This window comes from Eretmochelys imbricata, chromosome 13 (genome assembly GCF_965152235.1).
Source record: "Eretmochelys imbricata isolate rEreImb1 chromosome 13, rEreImb1.hap1, whole genome shotgun sequence".
Taxonomy (NCBI): domain Eukaryota; kingdom Metazoa; phylum Chordata; order Testudines; family Cheloniidae; genus Eretmochelys; species Eretmochelys imbricata.
The window spans coordinates 32,048,550-32,068,037 of NC_135584.1; the positions used below are offsets into that span (position 1 = coordinate 32,048,550).

Below are 19,488 nucleotides of genomic sequence, written 5' to 3' on the forward strand. Positions count from 1 at the left end.
GCAAGTACTCCATCTTCCATCCACTAGCTAAACCGCTCACCAGCCAACCTGAATTTGCTGACTTGCCAAGTGAAGCCGAACCCGGATGATAGGAAGTGCTTCGACCTCGTTTCACGTGAGTCCCATTGTCTGTTTCGTAATGCCTGGGGAAGGCCCGATGGGCAGCCGCATGCTGAATTTCTGACTCAGGGAACCAATGCAGCAAGGTGCAGGGCAGGGGCATTACTTGTGTGGTTCCAATCGGGAGCTCTAGGCCAGGCCCAGGGAATGGGGATACGGAGCAGGTTTGCGAGGCCGTTGGCAGTTCTGAGCTTTCAAGCTGCTTGGCAAACACAGAGCCTGGGTGTTGTGATGAAAGGAATCTCCCCAGCGGGATTCGCCAGCGTATGCCCATGCTGGACGTCTGGCTGGCCGGGTGGCACTAGCAGGGGAAAGCGGAGGTTTGGTAACAAGCACATTGTGATGCAGGCAGATTAGCCCACCGCAGGCGTTCCTAGGTGTTGGTATGGCAGCAGTGCTCCGAGTCAGGGTCCCATTCTGCCTGGTGCTGTACGTGCAGCTCAGTAAAACACAACACCCTGGCTGGCTTCCTGAAAGGACTTGGGGCTGAGGAAAGATTGACAGAGAAAGAGGGGTAGAGCTCAGTGGTGTAGCACCTTCACAGCCTCAGATGCTTGCAGCCTATGGGCATGTGGGCCAGAGCTCTTGCACCTGGCCCCCCTGGCACCACCTTCGGGTGGGGCAAGCAGGGTGCTAACCCCATGCACATTGGCCGCAGAGGCTGAGCGAGTGAATGGCGTAGGAGCGGCTCCCCTCTGTGTGCTGGACTGTGCCACACACCCCTCACATGGGGAGTGCAGAGAGCTGCCTCTGGGCGGCGTTGGTGCCCTCTGGCTGCCGGTTTGTCTCAGGTCTAAACACACATGGTTCTGTGTATCTCAGATAACCGCACATACCACTTCCTGGCGGAGGACGAGCAGGAATGCACCGCGTAAGTACCAGAGTGGGAGCAGGGACTGCGCTGAGTCGGGAGCAGAATGGCCAAGTGGCATAAGGCTTCTTGTGGGGGACAAGTACCAGCCCTGTGAGCTGCTGAATGGGAGGCAGCTCCTTGGGCCATCTCACTCCTCTGCCGCAGGTTGGAGCCCTGCATCCTCCTCGCCCCTCCAGGAGGGAGGGCAGCAGGGTAGCCAGGCTGAGGCAGGGGCTGCTGATGCCTGATTTGCCCAAGGCCATGGCTGGAATTCAATGGCCCCGGGCTCCCAGGCCTGCATGTGGAGCAGAAGAGCCAGCAGCCTCCGTGTTGCCCGTCCCTAGCACCAGCTGGAGCAGTGGGACTTGCCTGCAAAGGTCTGCTGCCTCCAGCCTCCTTCTCTTGCCCATCCCCAGCTGTGAACGTGGGGGTTGAAAAGTGGTGTTCTCTGTTGGGCTGCCTCTGTCTGCCCTGCAGGGAGACACACCAGCCAGAGGGCAGCAATGGCTGGTCTGAGTTCACCGGCCCTCACTACCAAGTTCCTGCCAGTAATGAGGTGTGGGGAGGAGCCTGCTGTGAGCCCACCCTACTTCCTTCTCTGAGCCTGCACAGGCCTGTAGCGAGCTTTGGCCCACCCCAGGCAAGTGTTGGTGCAAGGCTAAAAGTGCGGGGCAGGTCTGGAAGCACAGTCCCCACCCCTGCAGCTCTGAGATGCTGCTCTGCAGCCACTCCGGGGCTCCTGCCAAGTGCCAGGGTGAGGCCATGGGGCAGAGTCCCTCCTCAGAGCAATGTGCATGTGCAGAACTCGAGGTCTCCACTGCCCCAGGCACCCTGCCCGTGTTAGCCCTGAGCACGCAGGGGGCGATGGCGCAGCATGGCAGCAATGGCTCATGCCTAGCCCTCGCCTCTGCTCCCCCGTGCACCAGAGTACAGAGCCCGTACCCCCTTCCTGACATGGAACAGGGGCCCCTCTGACAACAGCTTCCTCCTCCTTGCAGCTGGATTTCTGTTCTCAGCAACAGTAAGGAGGAGGCTCTGAATGTGGCCTTCAGCCGGGTGCCTGGCAGTCGAGAGAGCAGCATGGAGGGGCTGACCAGGGCCATCATCGAGGAGATCAAGTGCATGCCAGGGAACAGTGTGTGCTGCGACTGCTCAGCACCAGGTGAGCGTAGTCATGGGAGGATGGGACAGGGACAGGCACCGTACAGCTGCTGCGCAGTCAGCACCCAGCACAGTGATGCAATGACCCTGCTCCAGCCAAGCCAGCAGCCGTCTCGAAGGCAGCTGCTAGTCCCTCCGCAGCCCTGTACTCCACTCACAGCACGGGGCTGCTGGAGCCATGGGTGGCAGGGAGCATCTGGGCACACTACCCCCACCCCAGCCAGCACACCACTGCTCTCACCCCCATCACCAGCGCCATTCAGGGGCTTTCCACAGCTCCTTGGGAAAATGCCCTGCACTCCTCCCTCCTGCAGAAATACCCAGTTTGGCGGGAGCCCCACATAGAGCTTTCCCTGAATTACAACCCTGAGAGAGGGGACCATGGATCTGCCCTCAAACTCCTTGGACCCCCCCCTCCATCCCCCCCGAATCAATGGAAGGATCCTGCTGTGAAACTGCTCAGTGAGAGGAGACTGAGCCCCCTCAGACACCACTTTGCTGAACCCTTTGCACCTCCGAAATCAGTCCCTCCTGCCCCCACCCCGCCCTTTGGCTCCTCCCACTCAGTCACTCCTGCCCTCTGTTCCTGGAATCCTAAATCCGGTTCTGGTGCCCACAGTTCAAGAAGGATGCTGATAAATTGGTGAGGGTTCAGAGAAGAGGCCATGCAAATGATTGAAGGATTAGAAACCTACCTCATAGTGATATAGACTCAAGGAACTCACTCTATTTAGCTTAACGAAGAGAAGGTTAAGGGGGGACGTGATTAGTCTAGAAATACCTACGTGGGGAACAAATATTTGCTGGTGGGCTCCTCAGTCTACCAGAGAAGGTCTAACACTCCAGTGGCTGGAAGTTGAAGCTAGACACATTCAGACTGTACAGAGGTGTACATTTAGTGGAAGGGTTTACTAAGGGGAGTGAAAAGAACAGCAGTACTTGTGGCACCTTAGCGACTAACAAATTTATTAGAGCATAAGCTTTCGTGGGCTACTGCCCACTTCATCGGATGCATAGAATGGAACATATAGTAAGATATATACATATATATATACACACACACATACAGATAAGTTGGAAGTTACCATACAAACTGTGAGAGGCTAATTAGTTAAGATGAGCTATTATCAGCAGGCGAAAAAAACTTTTGTAGTGATAATCAAGATGGCCCATTTAGACAGTTGACAAGAAGGTGTGAGGATACTTAACTTAAGGAAATAGTTTCAATAAGTGTAATGACCCAGCCACTCCCAGTCTCTATTCAAACCCAAGTTAATGGTATCTAGTTTGCATATTAATTCAAGCACTGCAGTTTCTCATTGGAGTCTGTTTTTGAAGCTTTTCTGTTGCAAAATTGCCACCCTTAAATCTTTTACTGAGTGGCCACAGAGGTTGAAGCGTTCTCCTACCGGTTTTTGAATGTTATGATTCCTGATGTCAGATTTGTGTCCATTTATTCTTTTGTGTAGAGACTGTCCGGTTTGGCCAATGTACATGGCAGAGGGGCATTGCTGGCACATGATGGCATATATCACATTGGTAGATGTGCAGGTGAATGAGCCCTGATGGCATGGCTAATGTGTTTAGGTCCTATGATGGTGTCACTTGAATAAATATGTGGACAGAGTTGGCATCGGGCTTTGTTGCAAGGATAGGTTCCTGGATTAGTGTTTTTGTTGTGTCGTGTGTGGTTGCTGGTGAGTATTTGCTTCAGGTTGGGGGGCTGTCTGTAAGCGAGGACTGGTCTGTCTCCCAAGATCTGTGAGAGTGAGGGATCATTTTTCAGGATAGGTTGTAAATCTTTGATGATGCGCTGGAGAGGTTTTAGAAGGGGGCTGAAGGTGACAGTTAGTGGCGTTCTGTTATTTTCTTTGTTGGGCCTGTCCTGTAGTAGGTGACTTCTGGGTACTCTCCTGGCTCTGTCAATCTGTTTCTTCACTTCAGCAGGTGGGTATTGTAGTTTTAAGAATGCTTGATAGAGATCTTGTAGGTGTTTGTCTCTGTCTGAGGGATTGGAGCAAATGCGGTTGTATCTTAGAGCTTGGCTGAAGACAATGGATCGTGTGGTGTGTCCTGGATGGAAGCTGGAGGCATGTAGGTAAGTATAGTGGGCAGTAGGTTTCCGGTATAGGGTGGTGTTTATGTGACCATCACTTATTAGCACAGTAGTGTCCAGGAAATGGACCACTTGTGTGGATTGGTCTAGGCTGAGGTTGATGGTGGGATGGAAATTGTTGAAATCATGGTGGAATTCCTCAAGGGCTTCTTTTCCATGGGTCCAGATGATGAAGATGTCATCAATGTAGCGCAAGTAGAGTAGGGGCGTTAGGGGACAAGAGCTGAGGAAGCTTTGTTCTAAGTCAGCCATAAAAATGTTGGCATACTGTGGGGCCATGCGGGTATGCATTGTCCCCAAATGTGAAATAGTTATGGGTGAGGACAAAGTCACAAAGGTCAGCCACCAGGTTTGCCGTGACATTATCGGGAATAGTGTTCCTGACGGCTTGTAGTCCATCTTTGTGTGGAATGTTGGTGTAGAGGGCTTCTGCATCCATAGTGGCCAGGATGGTGTTTTCAGGAAGATCACCGATGGATTGTAGTTTTCTCAGGAAGTCAGTGGTGTCTCGAAGGTAGCTGGGAGTGCTGGTAGCATAGGGCCTGAGGAGAGAGTCCACATAGCCAGACAATCCTGCTGCGGAGTGGTGACTTCTCCAGCCCTGGCAAGTTTTGAATGAAGACAGGGATTATTTGGGGTTCTCTGGCCTGTGTATGCAGGAGGACAGATTAGATGAGGCCTTGGAATCTGAGAGTATTAAAAGTGGGATGTCGGGCAAGAAACTCCAGGAACTGCCTTGTACTGGAGCACTGGCAGCGCGATCACCTCTGCTCTGGCAGCAGCCTACAAACCCCGTCAGCATTTGCCCTTTTCCCAGGGGGAATGGAGGCACATGGAGGGGAATGACTTGGTCAAGGTCACCCAGCCAGTTAGTGTCAGAGTCTGGCATAAAGCCAAGTCCCGTGCTCTAGCCACTAGCCTACAGTTCTCTGTGCCCCCCCGGGCCTGAGCTCAGACATTTCCAGGCACTGGCAGCTGGCATGTTGTGTGAGACTGACTAAGTCAGGTTCTTTCTTTGAGTCGCATTGCTAGGGAGCTAGCTCCAGAGGGGGCATGGCCCTTTACAGACAGAGCCAATAGCAAGGCAGGTCCCTGCCCAGAGCAATGTCCAGACCAAGCATTTGTGTGAGTTGCACCTAAGCTGGAGCCCTAGCACACAGGGACACGGACCTGCGAGGACAAGGCACCAACCTCTCGCTCCAGAGAGGGAACTGGGGGGAGGAGCAGTGGCCTGGAAACTCCTTCTAGGGGTACCTTTAAAATCAGTGAATTTACGCCCCCCATTCCCAGGCCCCCATGGGCAGCCCCGTCACTACCAGCAGCTATGGAGAGTGCATTTCCATGGGTCGTCGGGGAAAGAGCATCTTCACCAAATAGCTACAGCGGTGCAGCTGCACCTGTGCAGATGTGCCATTTTAAGTGTAGACCTGCTCTGAGCGCCACTGCACGCAGCATGCGCAACCCAGAGCAACGGCATGGCAAAGCAGCCAGCAGACCTGTCAGCTCCCATCCACAAACCCAGGGGGATGACAGCCTCCAAGGGGGGGAAGGAGCTCCCTGCCCAGACCCAACAGGGGCCAGTTGGGGGGAAGGGGCTCCCCACTCTCCTCCCACCCCTATCCAAAGCTGGGACATTTTCAAATTATTTTTCCACGTTTGCCATAAACAGCCCCCTTTGCCATCCTCCACTCAGTCGATCATGTAAAGTCAAGTGGCCAGCGGCAACTTGGACCCCATGGCACTTCCCCTTCCTGTTCTCACATTTTTTTCTACAGCCCAGATTCTCTATTCTGTCCAGTTATGCCTCCCTGATTCTGTGCCTGGCCCCCGGCACAGACTAAAGCATCCTGGGGGCTGCTCTGACTTGCACCACCCAGCTCTGGTCCCTGAGGGACTATCCACCAGCTTGAGACTGCCAGAGAGCATTATGCTCCAGCCATTCCCCTGCGGGGTGCCGGAGGCTGCAGGGAGGAAAGCAGAGGAGCTCTGACAGCTCTAGTCCCAGCAAGGACTCCCTCAGTAAAGTGCACCTGGTCTGGGGAGGGGAATCTGGCTCTCACTGTCCATGTACCTTCATTCCCAATATAGTCTCCCTTCCACTCTCCTTCCTTTCCTGTCTCTGTCCCAGTCCATCCCCCCACCTTCATCCTCTCTCTTCTCCATTTCCACCACCTGCTCAGATGCCCCACTGTAGGCTGGAGAGAGGGGGGGTGAGACTGAGTGGTTGACAAGGTGTCTTGTTCACCCCACCCTGTGCCCCTGACTGCCCAGCACCTCTGGAAGGATGGGGGTGCTAATCAGAGCAATGTGCTGTCTCCCCAACAGACCCAAGCTGGCTCTCCATTAACCTGGGCATCCTGATCTGCATCGAGTGCTCCGGGATTCACCGAGAGATGGGCGTGCACCACTCCCGCATCCAGTCGCTGTCTCTGGACAAGCTTGCAACCTCCGAGCTCTTGGTAGGGAACTGCCCACGCACGCTCCCTCAGGGTGCCCCCCGGCGCTCTGCCACCCCCTGCGCTCCCTCAGGGCGCCCCCCCGCGCTCTGCCACCCCCTGCGCTCCCTCAGGGCACCCCCCTGCTCCGCTGCTGCCCACACGCGCACTTCCGCAGAGCCCCCCCTCTGCTGCTGCCCATACGCGCTCCCTCAGGGCGCCCCCCCGCGCTCTGCCACCCCCTGCGCTCCCTCAGGACACCCCCCTGCTCCGCTGCTGCCCACACGCGCACTTCCGCAGAGCCCCCCCTCTGCTGCTGCCCATATGCGCTCCCTCAGGGTGCCCTCCCACGCTCTGCCACCCCCTGCGCTCCCTCAGGGCGCCCCCCCGCGCTCTGCCACCACCTGCGCTCCCTCAGGGCACCCCCCTGCTCTGCTGCTGCCCACACGCGCACTTCCGCAGAGCCCCCCCTCTGCTGCTGCCCATATGCGCTCCCTCAGGGCGCCTCCCCCGCGCTCTGCCACCCCCTGCGCTCCCTCAGGGTGCCCTCCCGCGCTCTGCCACCCCCTGCGCTCCCTCAGGGTGCCCTCCCGCGCTCTGCCACCCTCTGCGCTCCCTCAGGGTGCCCTCCCGCGCTCTGCCACCCTCTGCGCTCCCTCAGGGTGCCCTCCCATGCTCTGCCACCCCCTGCGCTCCCTCAGGGTGCCCCCCCGCGCTCTGCCACCCCCTGCGCTCCCTCAGGGTGCCCCCCCCGCGCTCTGCCACCCCCTACGCTCCCTCAGGGTGCCCCCCCCCGCGCTCTGCCACCCCCTACGCTCCCTCAGGGTGCCCTCCTGCGCTCTGCCACCGCCTGCGCTCCCTCAGGGTGCCCTCCCGCGCTCTGCCACCGCCTGCGCTCCCTCAGGGTGCCCTCCCGTGCTCTGCCACCCCCTGCGCTCCCTCAGGGTGCCCTCCCGCGCTCTGCCACCCCCTGCGCTCCCTCAGGGTGCCCTCCCCTCGCTCTGCCACCCCCTGCGCTCCCTCAGGGTGCCCTCCCCACGCTCTGCCACCCCCTGCGCTCCCTCAGGGTGCCCTCCCGCGCTCTGCCACCCCCTGCGCTCCCTCAGGGTGCCCTCCCGCGCTCTGCCAACCCCTGCGCTCCCTCAGGGTGCCCTCCCGCGCTCTGCCAACCCCTGCGCTCCCTCACAGCGCCCCCCCCCGCACTCTGCCACCCTCTGCGCTCCCTCAGGGTGCCCCCCCCGCGCTCTGCCACCCCCTACGCTCCCTCAGGGTGCCCTCCTGCGCTCTGCCACCGCCTGCGCTCCCTCAGGGTGCCCTCCCGTGCTCTGCCACCGCCTGCGCTCCCTCAGGGTGCCCTCCCGCGCTCTGCCACCCCCTGCGCTCCCTCAGGGTGCCCTCCCCGCGCTCTGCCACCGCCTGTGCTCCCTCAGGGTGCCCTCCCGCGCTCTGCCACCGCCTGCGCTCCCTCAGGGTGCCCTCCCGTGCTCTGCCACCCCCTGCGCTCCCTCAGGGTGCTTTCCCGCGCTCTGCCACTGCCTGCGCTCCCTCAGGGTGCCCTCCCGCGCTCTGCCAACCCCTGCGCTCCCTCACAGCGCCCCGCCCCGCACTCTGCCACTGCCTGCGCTCCCTCAGGGTGCCCTCCCACGCTCTGCCACCCCCTGCGCTCCCTCAGGGTGCCCCCCCCGCGCTCTGCCACCCCCTGCGCTCCCTCAGGGTGCCCTCCCGTGCTCTGCCACCGCCTGCGCTCCCTCAGGGTGCCCTCCCGCGCTCTGCCACCGCCTGCGCTCCCTCAGGGCGCCCTCCCACGCTCTGCCACCCCCTGCGCTCCCTCAGGGTGCCCTCCCGCGCTCTGCCACCCCCTGCGCTCCCTCAGAGCGCCCCCCCGCGCTCTGCCACCGCCTGCGCTCCCTCAGGGCACCCCCCTGCTCTGCTGCCGCCCACATGCACACTTCTTCAGAGCGCCCCCCCGCTGCTGCCCACTTGTGCTCCCTCAGAGCGCCCCCCCCGCTCTGCCACCACCTGCGCTCCCTTAGGGCACAAGCCAGCTCCACTGCCACCCACAGGCACACCCTTAGGGCGCCCCCCTGCTCTGCTGTTGCCTGCACCTTGGATAGGGCATTGCACAGACAGGAGCTAGTTACAACAAGGGCCAGCTTACGGTGAGAGGCGGGCTCTCTGTGCCCAGGCCTACCTGGCCCCTGCCCATGGGCTCTATTGTCCAGCGCCCCCCCTGCCCCGGTACACTGGCTGGCGTGCGCTCCCAGCTCTCAGCACGGCGCTGTACGTTGCACCAACTTGTTTCTTACTTATCTGTTTTGCAGCTGGCTAAGAACATTGGCAATTCTGGCTTTAACGACATTCTGGAAGCCAACCTTCCCAGCCCTTTGCTGAAACCCACAGCCGGCAGTGATATGTAAGTCGTTTCTCAGGAGCCCGGAGCCCGGACAAACATCTCTGGGTAGGGCTTTGGGGTATTAGCTATGGAGCTCTGGGGTGCTTAGCCTATCTCCCGCACCTGTTTTCACCCTCCCCATTTTCTTGGAACACATGCCTGGGTTCCTCTGGGGTGGGAGAGTCACAGTGCACCCTGGCCATGGTCCTCTCCTCAGCAACGCTCAATCATGGGAATGGGGGAGCCAGCCAGCATTTCTCTCTGGAGGATTCCCCAGACTGCTCTGGGCATCTAACAAGGACAGACCCAGCAGAGAGGCAGTTCAAGCAGGCGGGATGTGACTGACTTCAGGGCTGAGATTTCCAAAGCTGCCTGGGGCATAGGTGCCCAGTTCCCTTTAATGTTACTGGTAGATTTCTCTGGGTGTCAATGAGAGCAGTTAGACCAATGCTGAGTGCATTGGAAAACACTCCTCCACATGGGAAGGTGTCATGGGGAGGGGCATACCCTCTGGTGCCAACTCTTCAGTAATGCTCTTCACATCGATTACATTTCAGATCAGACTATGGGCCCAGCCCCGCATTGCCCCAGGGCACAGTAGGTCGTGGGCCCCAGGGCATGGTGAGCGGTGGATGCTACTGAGTTGGAATGGCAGCATTTTACAGCCACTGTGCACAGGTGCAGCCCAAAGGGGGATCAGGTCCAGTGTGAGTGAGGGCAGAAATCCAACAAAGGGAGTAGAAACACACAGTAGAAATAACAAGGTGAGATTCATTTTGGAAAAATACAAGACTGTACTTCTAGGGAGAAATAACACCAAATAAGCCCACAGTAGGTGGGAACAGGAACAGCTGCTGGAGAGCTAGCAGGGAGAGCAGTCAACAAATTCCACTTCCAGCGCACTGAGGTGCCCCAAGGGAATTGGGGCTGCCTGGATAAAGATGTCTGTGACAGGAACCCCGGGGTACAACCTGGGACTGTGGGACCGCTATGCCCCCTTAACTGGCTAATTTGGGTTGTCTCTCACAATGTTTTACTGGTGACAAGCAGCAAACCCCTCCAGGGGCTATCACTCAGTACAACAGCATGTGGAGCCCCACAGCCAGCTAGATGCATGAATGGTCCCAGAGCCACTCACGAATCACACAGACAAAGGCAGCAGCCAGATTCCCTCAGCTCCTAGCTTAGTACCTCAGGAATATACCGTCTTGCACTGCTCGAGACCCTTTCTTGAGCAATGGAAATTTATTAATTGGTTCACCACTTCATCAGTGGGAAGTGAATATACACCAGCCTTTGTAAACCTGAGCGCATTTACCAAACGCTTCAGGCAAACTCACTGGTAAAGATAAACAGTTAAACAAATGTATTGACTACAAAAGATAGATTGTAAGTGATTATAAGTGATAGGCAAAAAGTTAGAGTGGTTACCAAAGGAAAATAAAATATAAACAGTCAGCCTCAACCTTAACTCTTATCACACTAGATCAAGCAATGTTCTCACCCCCACTGGATCTCACCGTTCTTAATATACAGGTTTGTCCCTTAAACCTGGGCCAGTCTCCTCTGTTGAAATCTTCTGTCTTCTGAGCATCCTTGTTGCTTGCAGCATAGGTGAGGGGAGGAGAAAAGGCCAAGCATGGGGCCACTGTGTTCTGTTTTATACCCTTAGTCCTTGGAGGACACAAGTCCAGGCATGTCCGGTGGGCATTGCTGAGTCACCAGGCAAGGTTGAGCAATTCCCCTGGTGTGGCCTTGTGCAAGTGAGTCATTGTATTGTAGCTTCCTGGCTGGACAATGTCTGTTGATGGTTGTTTGACACCCGTCTGGGCATTGGTTATCCCCCGGGTTATTGTCTTTGGGAAGCTAGTATCTGGGCACTTCCCAAACCCACAGCATATTTAAGTGACAGCCATGCAACACAATTCTCATAACTTCATATGCATTAATGATACTCATATTTAGATGGAACAGTGGGTTTCAGCAGATCATAACCTTTCCCATGATACCTTACATGGCCTGCTTTATATGTAATATCACAATCATAGATAAATGACGAATACGGGGGTTACAGGGTGCTCCCCTGGGGTGTAGAGTGTCATAGTGTCAATCACAGACCAGGGAGACAACTGCACTGGCACCTCTTGAGATCCTCTGGACATTGAAGTCAAGGCTGGTGGTCTCCTTCAAGCTCTAGTCTAGCTCAACCACAAGTTCTGGGCTGGATCTGGGAATCCCTGGATGGGTTCTCTGGCCTGTATTTGTAGGAGGTCAGACTAGATGATGCTAATGGGCCCTCTGGCCTTAACATCTGTGAATCCCTAAACACTGCATCCAGCTCTGGGAATTGCCCTGTCAGAAAGATATAGACAAAAGCCTGAGAGCAATGGAACCAGCCATGAGGTGAGAGGCTCTGCTTTATAAGGAAAGAATAGAGAGCTCAATCTGCGGAATGTGGCTAAAGCAAGACTGTCTGGGGGGCACACACAACTAGGCGTGGGATGGTCTAAGTGTGATCTGTGGGGCTAGAACCTGGGGAAATGGGTGGAAACTGAGAGAGAGAAAAGAGAGGCTGCATCTCAGGAAGTGCCCCCTGGTGGTGAGCTATATGAGGTGATGCAAGCGCCTCCTAGGGGACAGGGCAGGAATCCCATGACTTGGATATTTAAAATTAGATGGGACAAAATGCTAGAAAACAAACCCTGGGGAACAATCCTGCCCTGGCCAGGGACAGTCTGGAAGGGCCAGCAGGTGTCTCCATTGCTAGCTTCCACCATTCTGTGACCCGCAGTGCTTGCCACTGGGGAAAGCCCCTAAAACCCACCTGTTCAGAGGGCAGCAGCAGGGGCTGATGTGCTCTTGTGCACCATGCTGGTGTTCTGCTCCCCCCTCATCTCCTGCCCTGCCCATTCCTCACCTCACAACACCATGCCTTAGTGTAGCATATTGCAATCCATACGGAGAAATCTACAGAGTGCTCCCGAGGTGGGGTGACATTGCTAACCTGACACATCAAAATCATGTGTCAAGCCCAGATATCATGAGATGATAACATTTGATAAGAACATAAGAGCAGCCCTTCTGGGTCAGACCAAAGGTCCATCAAGCCGAGTATCCCGTCTTCCAACAGTGGCCAAAGCCAGGTGCCCCAAAGGGAATGAACGCAAAAGGTAATCATCAAGTGATCCATCCCCTGTTGCCCATTCCCAGCTTCTGGCAAACAGAGGCTAGGGACACCATCACTGCCCATCCTGGCTGATAGCCATTGATGGACCCATCCTCCATGAATTTATCTAGTTCTTTTTTTTAACTCTGTTATAGTCTTGGCCTTCACAACATCTGCTGGCAAAGAGTTCCACAGGTTGACTGCATTTTGTAAAGACATACTCCCTTTTGTTTGTTTTAAACCTGCTGCCTATTAGTTTCATTGGGTGACCCCTAGTTCTTGTGTTATGAGAAGGAGTAAATAACTCTGCCTTATTTACTTTCTCCATACCAATCATGATGATGTCCTTTGCCTTCTGATTTGTGGGCCTTTTGCTTACATGTGGGACATGGCTTCCAGTGGCCAGAAACTGACTTTTGAAGGATAGAAACTGAGATTCTCACATTGTCACCTGACTCCAGCAGCTGTAGTTTAAGACAGCACCAAATATCTTGAGAGTTGACAGTGCTTCTGGAGCAGGATCTGGGGAGTGGTGCAGGAGGGTAGGAGGCCGGGCAAGAGGAAAAGAGGGGCAGAGGGAAGAAGGAACCAGCAGCAGGAGAGGAGGGGAAGCACCACCTCTCTGATGGCTGCCTGCCTTGGCAGCCTCGAGCCTATGCCTGCCTTGCCCAAGAGTGGAGCAGGAGCAATCGTGCTCCAGGGCCTGCGCATTCCCGTGTGAATTCTAATTCTCTTCCCATGCTGGCACCACCCCAGGGCCCTTCGGAAAGATTTCATCATCTCCAAGTATGTCGAGAGGAAATACGCCAAGAGGAGGTCTAGGAACCCAGCTGCCCAGCGCCAGGAGCTACAGGAAGCCATCAGGTGGAAGGACTTATTTACATTGCTCCAGGCCTATGCCGAAAAGGTGGATTTAAGTGAGCCTGTTCTGGAGCCTGTACAGGTGAGGATGGCCCTGCGCTGGGTGCCCCAAGAGACAGTGTAGATGGAAAGGAGCAGCCCAGGCAGGGACAGTGCAGACTGGGGCAGGGGGACCATGTCACTGACTGGAGGGGACGGGCATGGGGCACAGTGCTGAGGCACCAGGCCTGCAATAAGGGGCTGACACACAGGCATGGGGTAAGGGGCCCCACACCTCTGGTCGGGGCCAGGGTCACAAAGGGGTCTGGATTCTCTGTCTCCAGTGCCTGCGACTACACGGCCCCATTTTTTCTTACCTTAGGTCAGAGGTTTCAGCTCTTTCTTCTTTCTCCTGCTGCTTTTCGCACCTGTGTTGGCTTTCCAGAGGCAGTGCCCCCATCTGGCCCTGTCAGGAAGCACAGGCTCTTGGTAGATGTGCAATTTCTTTGCCATCTGTTTTTCTTCCTTTCCTGCCTCCTGCAGCAGCTATGATTGACTGTTCTTCCCCAGGAGGTGGGGAAGTGGGAAGCAGCCATTCAGAGGGGGATTTCCCCCAGGCCATCTAAAATGTCTTAAGGCTGCAGCTTCTATCATCATGAGACTGGCTTCAGCAGGGACCAGAATCCCGTGACTGTGATGAATTTGGGAGAGTTGGCCACACTGGCTGTACTATTAGTGCATGAAAGCACTGTGCTTTGTTTCAGGTGAGGTTGCACTGCAGATAGCATCCCTTGGCATGCCCGTCTCCTCCTGAGAGTCTGGCTCCAAACCTGAGCAGAAGGGGTGGTGAGAGCAGAGGGCTGCTGGCTTTGAGGTGGAGAGAGCTTTGGAAAGCAGAGGCAGAGCTAGGGTTGGGGTTGATTCTCTGGCGTGTGTGGTTGTGCTCGTGGGGAGCCAGCGGCTCAGGGCTGAGCAGATGGACGGTTCCATTGGATGGCTTCACTTCGCATTTCCATCATCTTTAGATTTTCTGTAGAGCAACTTTAACTGATCCCCAGTGCAGTGTTTTGACATATCATTTTCCTGGTCTCTGGAGACTTGGCTAGGGTCTCCAACCCGGTGACGGTGCCTTTCAAGGGGGGCAAACCCTTTGTCAGAGCACCCAGCAGGCTCAGAGCTCATTCTCAGCACTTTCATCAAGTTCCTGGTATTCACCAAAAAGCTCTTTGAAAAGCTGTTCAGAATCAGCTCAGCAGCGTGCCAGGTGTCCTGTCACGGTGCGTACAAACCAATGATTCACACACAAAAAATCAGACTTTTTCGATTTAAAATTGAATTTTTTTATTTTGTAGTTTCAATTAATATAATTTTTTCTTTTCCAATGAAATCTGAATTTAATACAAAATATGTTCAGGCCTAAACTTATTATAATCTCTTCTTAAAACACTGAAATAAAAATAAATGTGCTGATTCCGTGAGCCACTGTTTTTCTATATCAAGAAAAAATCAGGGGACAAACATCGAACTTTGGAGGTCAAGATTTATGCACATGGCACGATAGGTCATGCGTTGTGGTGAGGGACTGATCTTGTGGGGGCCCAGGGTTCTGCTGCTGGGTTTAAGAGACAGGTTCTGGGACCCAGCCTGTGATTCCAGGAGACACCATCATATATCTCACCAGGATGATCCGCTGAACCACCTAGGGGGCCTCATGCTCCTGTTTTACAGCTTCTCCCTCCCTGAGCTCTGATCGGCTCAGGTCTCAGATTATGAATATTTACAACTCCACCCGCCGGGGAAACTTACTAAGGGAAAATATTCAACTGAGTGCAGCCTCTTGGGTTGACTTCAACACCTGGGAACTGGAGGGAAAAGCCTGCCATGGCGTCAGCTCCTTTTAAAAAAAAACCCATCTGGAAATATTTTCAAGACATTCCTTTACCTCTGGGTAAAAAGGGAACAGGAGTCAAATGTAAACCGCATGACAAGGAAACGCAAGGCCTGGTTGTCGAAAGGAAACAACATTTAAAAAGTGCCCTCAGAAGGCAATGCCTTTGAAGATGATGTGGACTTGTCTGACCAATCTGAATCAACTGGTTAGTAAACTTATTTTGCACCATTCTTACAGACTGCCTGCCATGTTTTACTATGCTAGTAAATGATTACTTAGATTATTGTCATACATTTGTGTTTTGAGTGGATTAATTGCTTATGAATTTCAATATATTTGTGTTCAGAATATAATTGGTATGTTAGTTTGTTGTGGGAGTATTTATCAATTACATTTTTACTGTTACTGCTGGACTTCTGAAGTGATCTTTTATGGCTCAATATAATCAAGCATCCTAGGTGAAGTTTACCTGTTTAAAAGTAAAGTTTTATTAGGCATTGTCATAAATATAAAGGGAAGGGTAAACCCCTTTAAAATTCCTCCTGGCCAGAGGAAAAATCCTCTCACCTGTAAAGGGTTAAGAAGCTAAAGGTAACCTCCCTGGCACCTGACCAAAATGACTAATGAGGAGACAAGATACTTTCAAAAGCTGGGAGGGGGGAGAGAAACAAAGGGTCTGTGTCTGTCTGTATGCTGCTTTTGCCAGCGACAGAACAGGAATGGAGTCTTAGAACTTTTAGTAAGTAATCTAGCTAGGTATGTGTTAGATTATGATTTCTTTAAATGGCTGAGAAAAGAACTGTGCTGAATAGAATGACTATCCCTGTCTGTGCATCTTTTTTGTAACTTAAGGTTTTGCCTAGAGGGATTCTCTATGTTTTGAATCTAATTACCCTGTAAGGTATCTACCATCCTGATTTTACAGAGGTGATTCCTTTACTTCTATTAAAAGTCTTCTTGTAAGGAAACTGAATGCTTTTTCATTGTTCTAAGATCCAAGGGTTTGGGTCTGTGGTCACCTATGCAAATTGGTGAGGATTTTTACCAAACCTTCCCCAGGAAAAGGGTTGGGAGGATTTTGGGGGGAAAGACGTGTCCAAACTACGTTTCCCAGTAAACCCAGTTAAAGTTTGGTGGTGGCAGTGGAAATCCAGGGGCAAAGGATAAAATTAATTTGTACCTTGGGGAAGTTTTAACCTAAGCTGCTGAAAGTAAGCTTAGGAGGTTTTCATGCAGGTCCCCACATCTGTACCCTAGAGTTCAGAGTGGGGGAGGAACCTTGACAGGCATTTATGAATTTTGACATTTAAATTTTTTTCCAAGCTGTTTGGTATGTTGCTAGAGGTAAAAGTTCAAATAGATTTAGATAATTCTTATGATTTATTAATTATTTTCCCTATGAAAATGGGTTTAGAATAAATTATATCATTTCAACTGAGGCACAAACAGCTTCAGTAGGAGGAATCTTTCATTTACAATCCCTTTTTTAAAAAAGACAGTGCACTGAGTAAAGATGAGTGAGTGACTTTTTGACCCTTTTGTTTCAGGGCCCAGCTTAGACAGGAGGGGTTATAAATGTCCATCGTTTGCAAGGTCTACAACTTTATAGTCATCTGCTGATACCATCAGCAGGGCAACAATTAAACGTATGTCAGACAGCGTCAAAAAAAAAAAAAAGACTTCATCCCCCCGTAAAACCATGGCTGCATTTGTCATCAGGACCAGCACATTCCAGCAAAGCTCCATAGACGAAAAGGTTGCTCAGTTCATTTATGCAATAAATTTTTCCTTTTGTCTTGTTCAGAACAAACATTGCATTGACATGATTCAATCATTACAACCAGGCTGTGCTCCACCTGGCAGAGCAGACATTGCAGGAAGAGTGCTGGATACAGTGTATAGAAAGGAAATCGAACTGTGTGCAAAAAACATTGATGGGAAATTCGTTAATCTGCATCTTGATGAACAGTGTACAAAATGATCCAGTAATATGTGCTTGTGTGGCAACATACAATAAGGTTGTCTCTCACAGAAACAATTGATACATCAGGAAATGCGTATACAGCAGAATACTTAAGAAGTAGCAATACAAGGTGTAACAAACTGAAGAAAAAGTCAAGTGTCAAGTGTGTAGCTTTGTCACAGACAGTGCTGCAAATATAGCTATGACCATGGTCACTGGAGGGACTATACTGAGAATACTCAACCAGAGCAAACTGCAAAGAATAAGGTAGATGATCCCCCAAACTGGTTGTTAATTATTATAATTAGATTCACCAAGTCAGTAACAAAACAGCTTCTGTAATACCTTACTGGTTACTAAGAAGCCAAAATAAAGTTCCCTTTAAACAATCCAGCCTTTGGCTCTCACCCAGACAGCCAAGTCTAGATAGTGAGGGTTATTTAAGTCGTTATTCACCATATATAAAGTTCTACCAATCACAAGAGATTGGACACATTACCCACCAGGTCAATGAATATTTCAGATCTCACTCAAATACATATTTACAGCCAGTTTTTATTAGCTAATCTAAGATTTATTACTAAAAAGAAAATAGAGTTACTTTAAAAGATAATTGTACATACAGATATGAATAAAGTTCTTAGGACAGTTTCACAGCAGAGATGGTGAGGCTGCTGATTTGTAGAAATTAGGGGTGTCAAGCAATTTAAAAAATTCATTGCGATTAATCGCACAATTAAAAAGATTAATTGTGCGATTAATCACACTGTTAAACAATACTAGAATATCATTTTATTTAAATATTTTTGGATGTTTTCTACATTTTCAAATAAATTAATGTCAGTTACAACACAGAATACAGTGTACAATGCTCACTTTATACTTATTTTATATTACAAATATTTGTGCTGTAAAAAACAAAAGAAATAGTATTTTTCAATTCATCTCATACAAGTACTGTAATGCAATCTCTTTATCATGAAAGTTGAACTTACAAATGTAGAATTATGTACAAAAAGAACTGCATTCAAAAATAAAACAATATAAAACTTTAGAGCCTACAAGTCCACGCAGTCCTACTTCTTGTTCAGCCAGTCACTCAGACAAACAAGTTTGTTTACATTTGCAGGTGATAATACTGCTCGCTTCTTGTTTACAGTGTCACCTGAAAGTGAGAACAGACGTTCGCATGGCACTATTGTAGCCGGCATTGGAAGATATTTATATGCCAGATGAGCTAAAGATTCATATGCCCCTTCATCTTCAACCACCATTCCAAGGGACATGCGTCCATGCTGATGACGGGTTCTGCTCGATAATGATCCAAAGCAGTGCAGGCCAATGCATATTCATTTTCATCATCTGAGTCAGATGCCACCAGCAAAAGGCTGATTTTCTTTTTTGATGGTTCAGATTCTGTAGTTTCCGCATCGGAGTTTTGCTCTTTTAAGACTTCTGAAAGCATGCTCCACACCTTGTCCCTCTCAGATTTTGGAAGGCACTTCAGATTCTTAAACCTTGGGTCGAGTGCTGTAGCTATCTTTAGAAATCTCACATTGGTACCTTCTTTGCGTTTTGTCAAATCTGCAGTGAAAGTGTTCTTAAAATGAACAACATGTGCTGGCTCATCATCCGAGACTGTTATAATATGAAATACATGACAGAATGTGGGTAAAACAGGGCAGGAAACATAGTATTCTCCCTCAAGTTCAATCAAAATTTAATTATCACATTATTTTTTTAATGAGCATCATCAGTATGGAAGCATGTCCTCTGGAATGGTAGCCAAAGCATGAAGGGGCATATGAATGTTTAGCATATCTGGCACGTAAATACCTTGCAACACTGGCTACAAAAGTGCCATGCGAACACCTGTTCTCACGTTCAGGTGACATTGTAAACAAGAAGCGAGCAGCATTATCGCCTGCAAATGTAAACAAACTTGTTTGTCTTAGCGATTGGCTGAATAAGAAGTAGGACTGAGTGGACTTGTAGGGTCTCAAGTTTTACATTGTTTTGTTTTTGAGTGCTGTTATATAAAATAAATTTCACTTTCACAATAAAGAGATTGCATTATGGTACTTGTATGAGGTGAATTGAAAAATACTGTTTCTTTTGTTTATCATTTTTACAGTGCAAATATTTTTAATAAAAATAATAATATAAAGTGAGCACTGTACACTTTGTATCCTGTGTTGTAATTGAAATCAATATACTTGAAATGGAGAAAAATATCCAAAAAAAGTTAATAAATTTCAATTGATATTCTATTGTTTAACAGTGTGATTAAAACTGCAATTAATCGCGATTAATTTTTTTAATTATGATTAGTTTTTTTGAGTTAATTGTGTGAGTTAACTGCGATTAATCAATAGTCCTTGTAGAAATCCTTCTGAAATTACTTTAAAAAGATATAGTACAATAGGCAGTCCATGTGCAAAGTTTGTTCAAATCTTCCATAAGAATGGCCGGGCTAATCCAGAATAGACATGGAGACCTCAGTCTTGCAACTTCAACTTCCCCGACCAAGTTTAAGCAGATCTGAGATAGT

The 19,488-nt window shown here is 51.1% G+C and overlaps 1 protein-coding gene across 2 annotated transcripts in view; it reads left to right on the plus strand.

Moving 5' to 3' along the window:
* The window catches only part of LOC144273450 (arf-GAP with SH3 domain, ANK repeat and PH domain-containing protein 1-like), a 116,828-nt gene that overhangs the window by 55,496 nt on the left and 41,844 nt on the right, over window positions 1-19,488 (plus strand). For both annotated transcript variants that reach the window (XM_077832030.1, XM_077832031.1), the window contains 6 exons: window positions 28-115; window positions 943-991; window positions 1,972-2,135; window positions 6,576-6,709; window positions 9,007-9,098; window positions 13,000-13,186. In XM_077832030.1, the coding sequence (XP_077688156.1) occupies window positions 28-115; window positions 943-991; window positions 1,972-2,135; window positions 6,576-6,709; window positions 9,007-9,098; window positions 13,000-13,186 (714 nt within the window). The remainder of the gene's footprint in view (window positions 1-27; window positions 116-942; window positions 992-1,971; window positions 2,136-6,575; window positions 6,710-9,006; window positions 9,099-12,999; window positions 13,187-19,488) is intronic.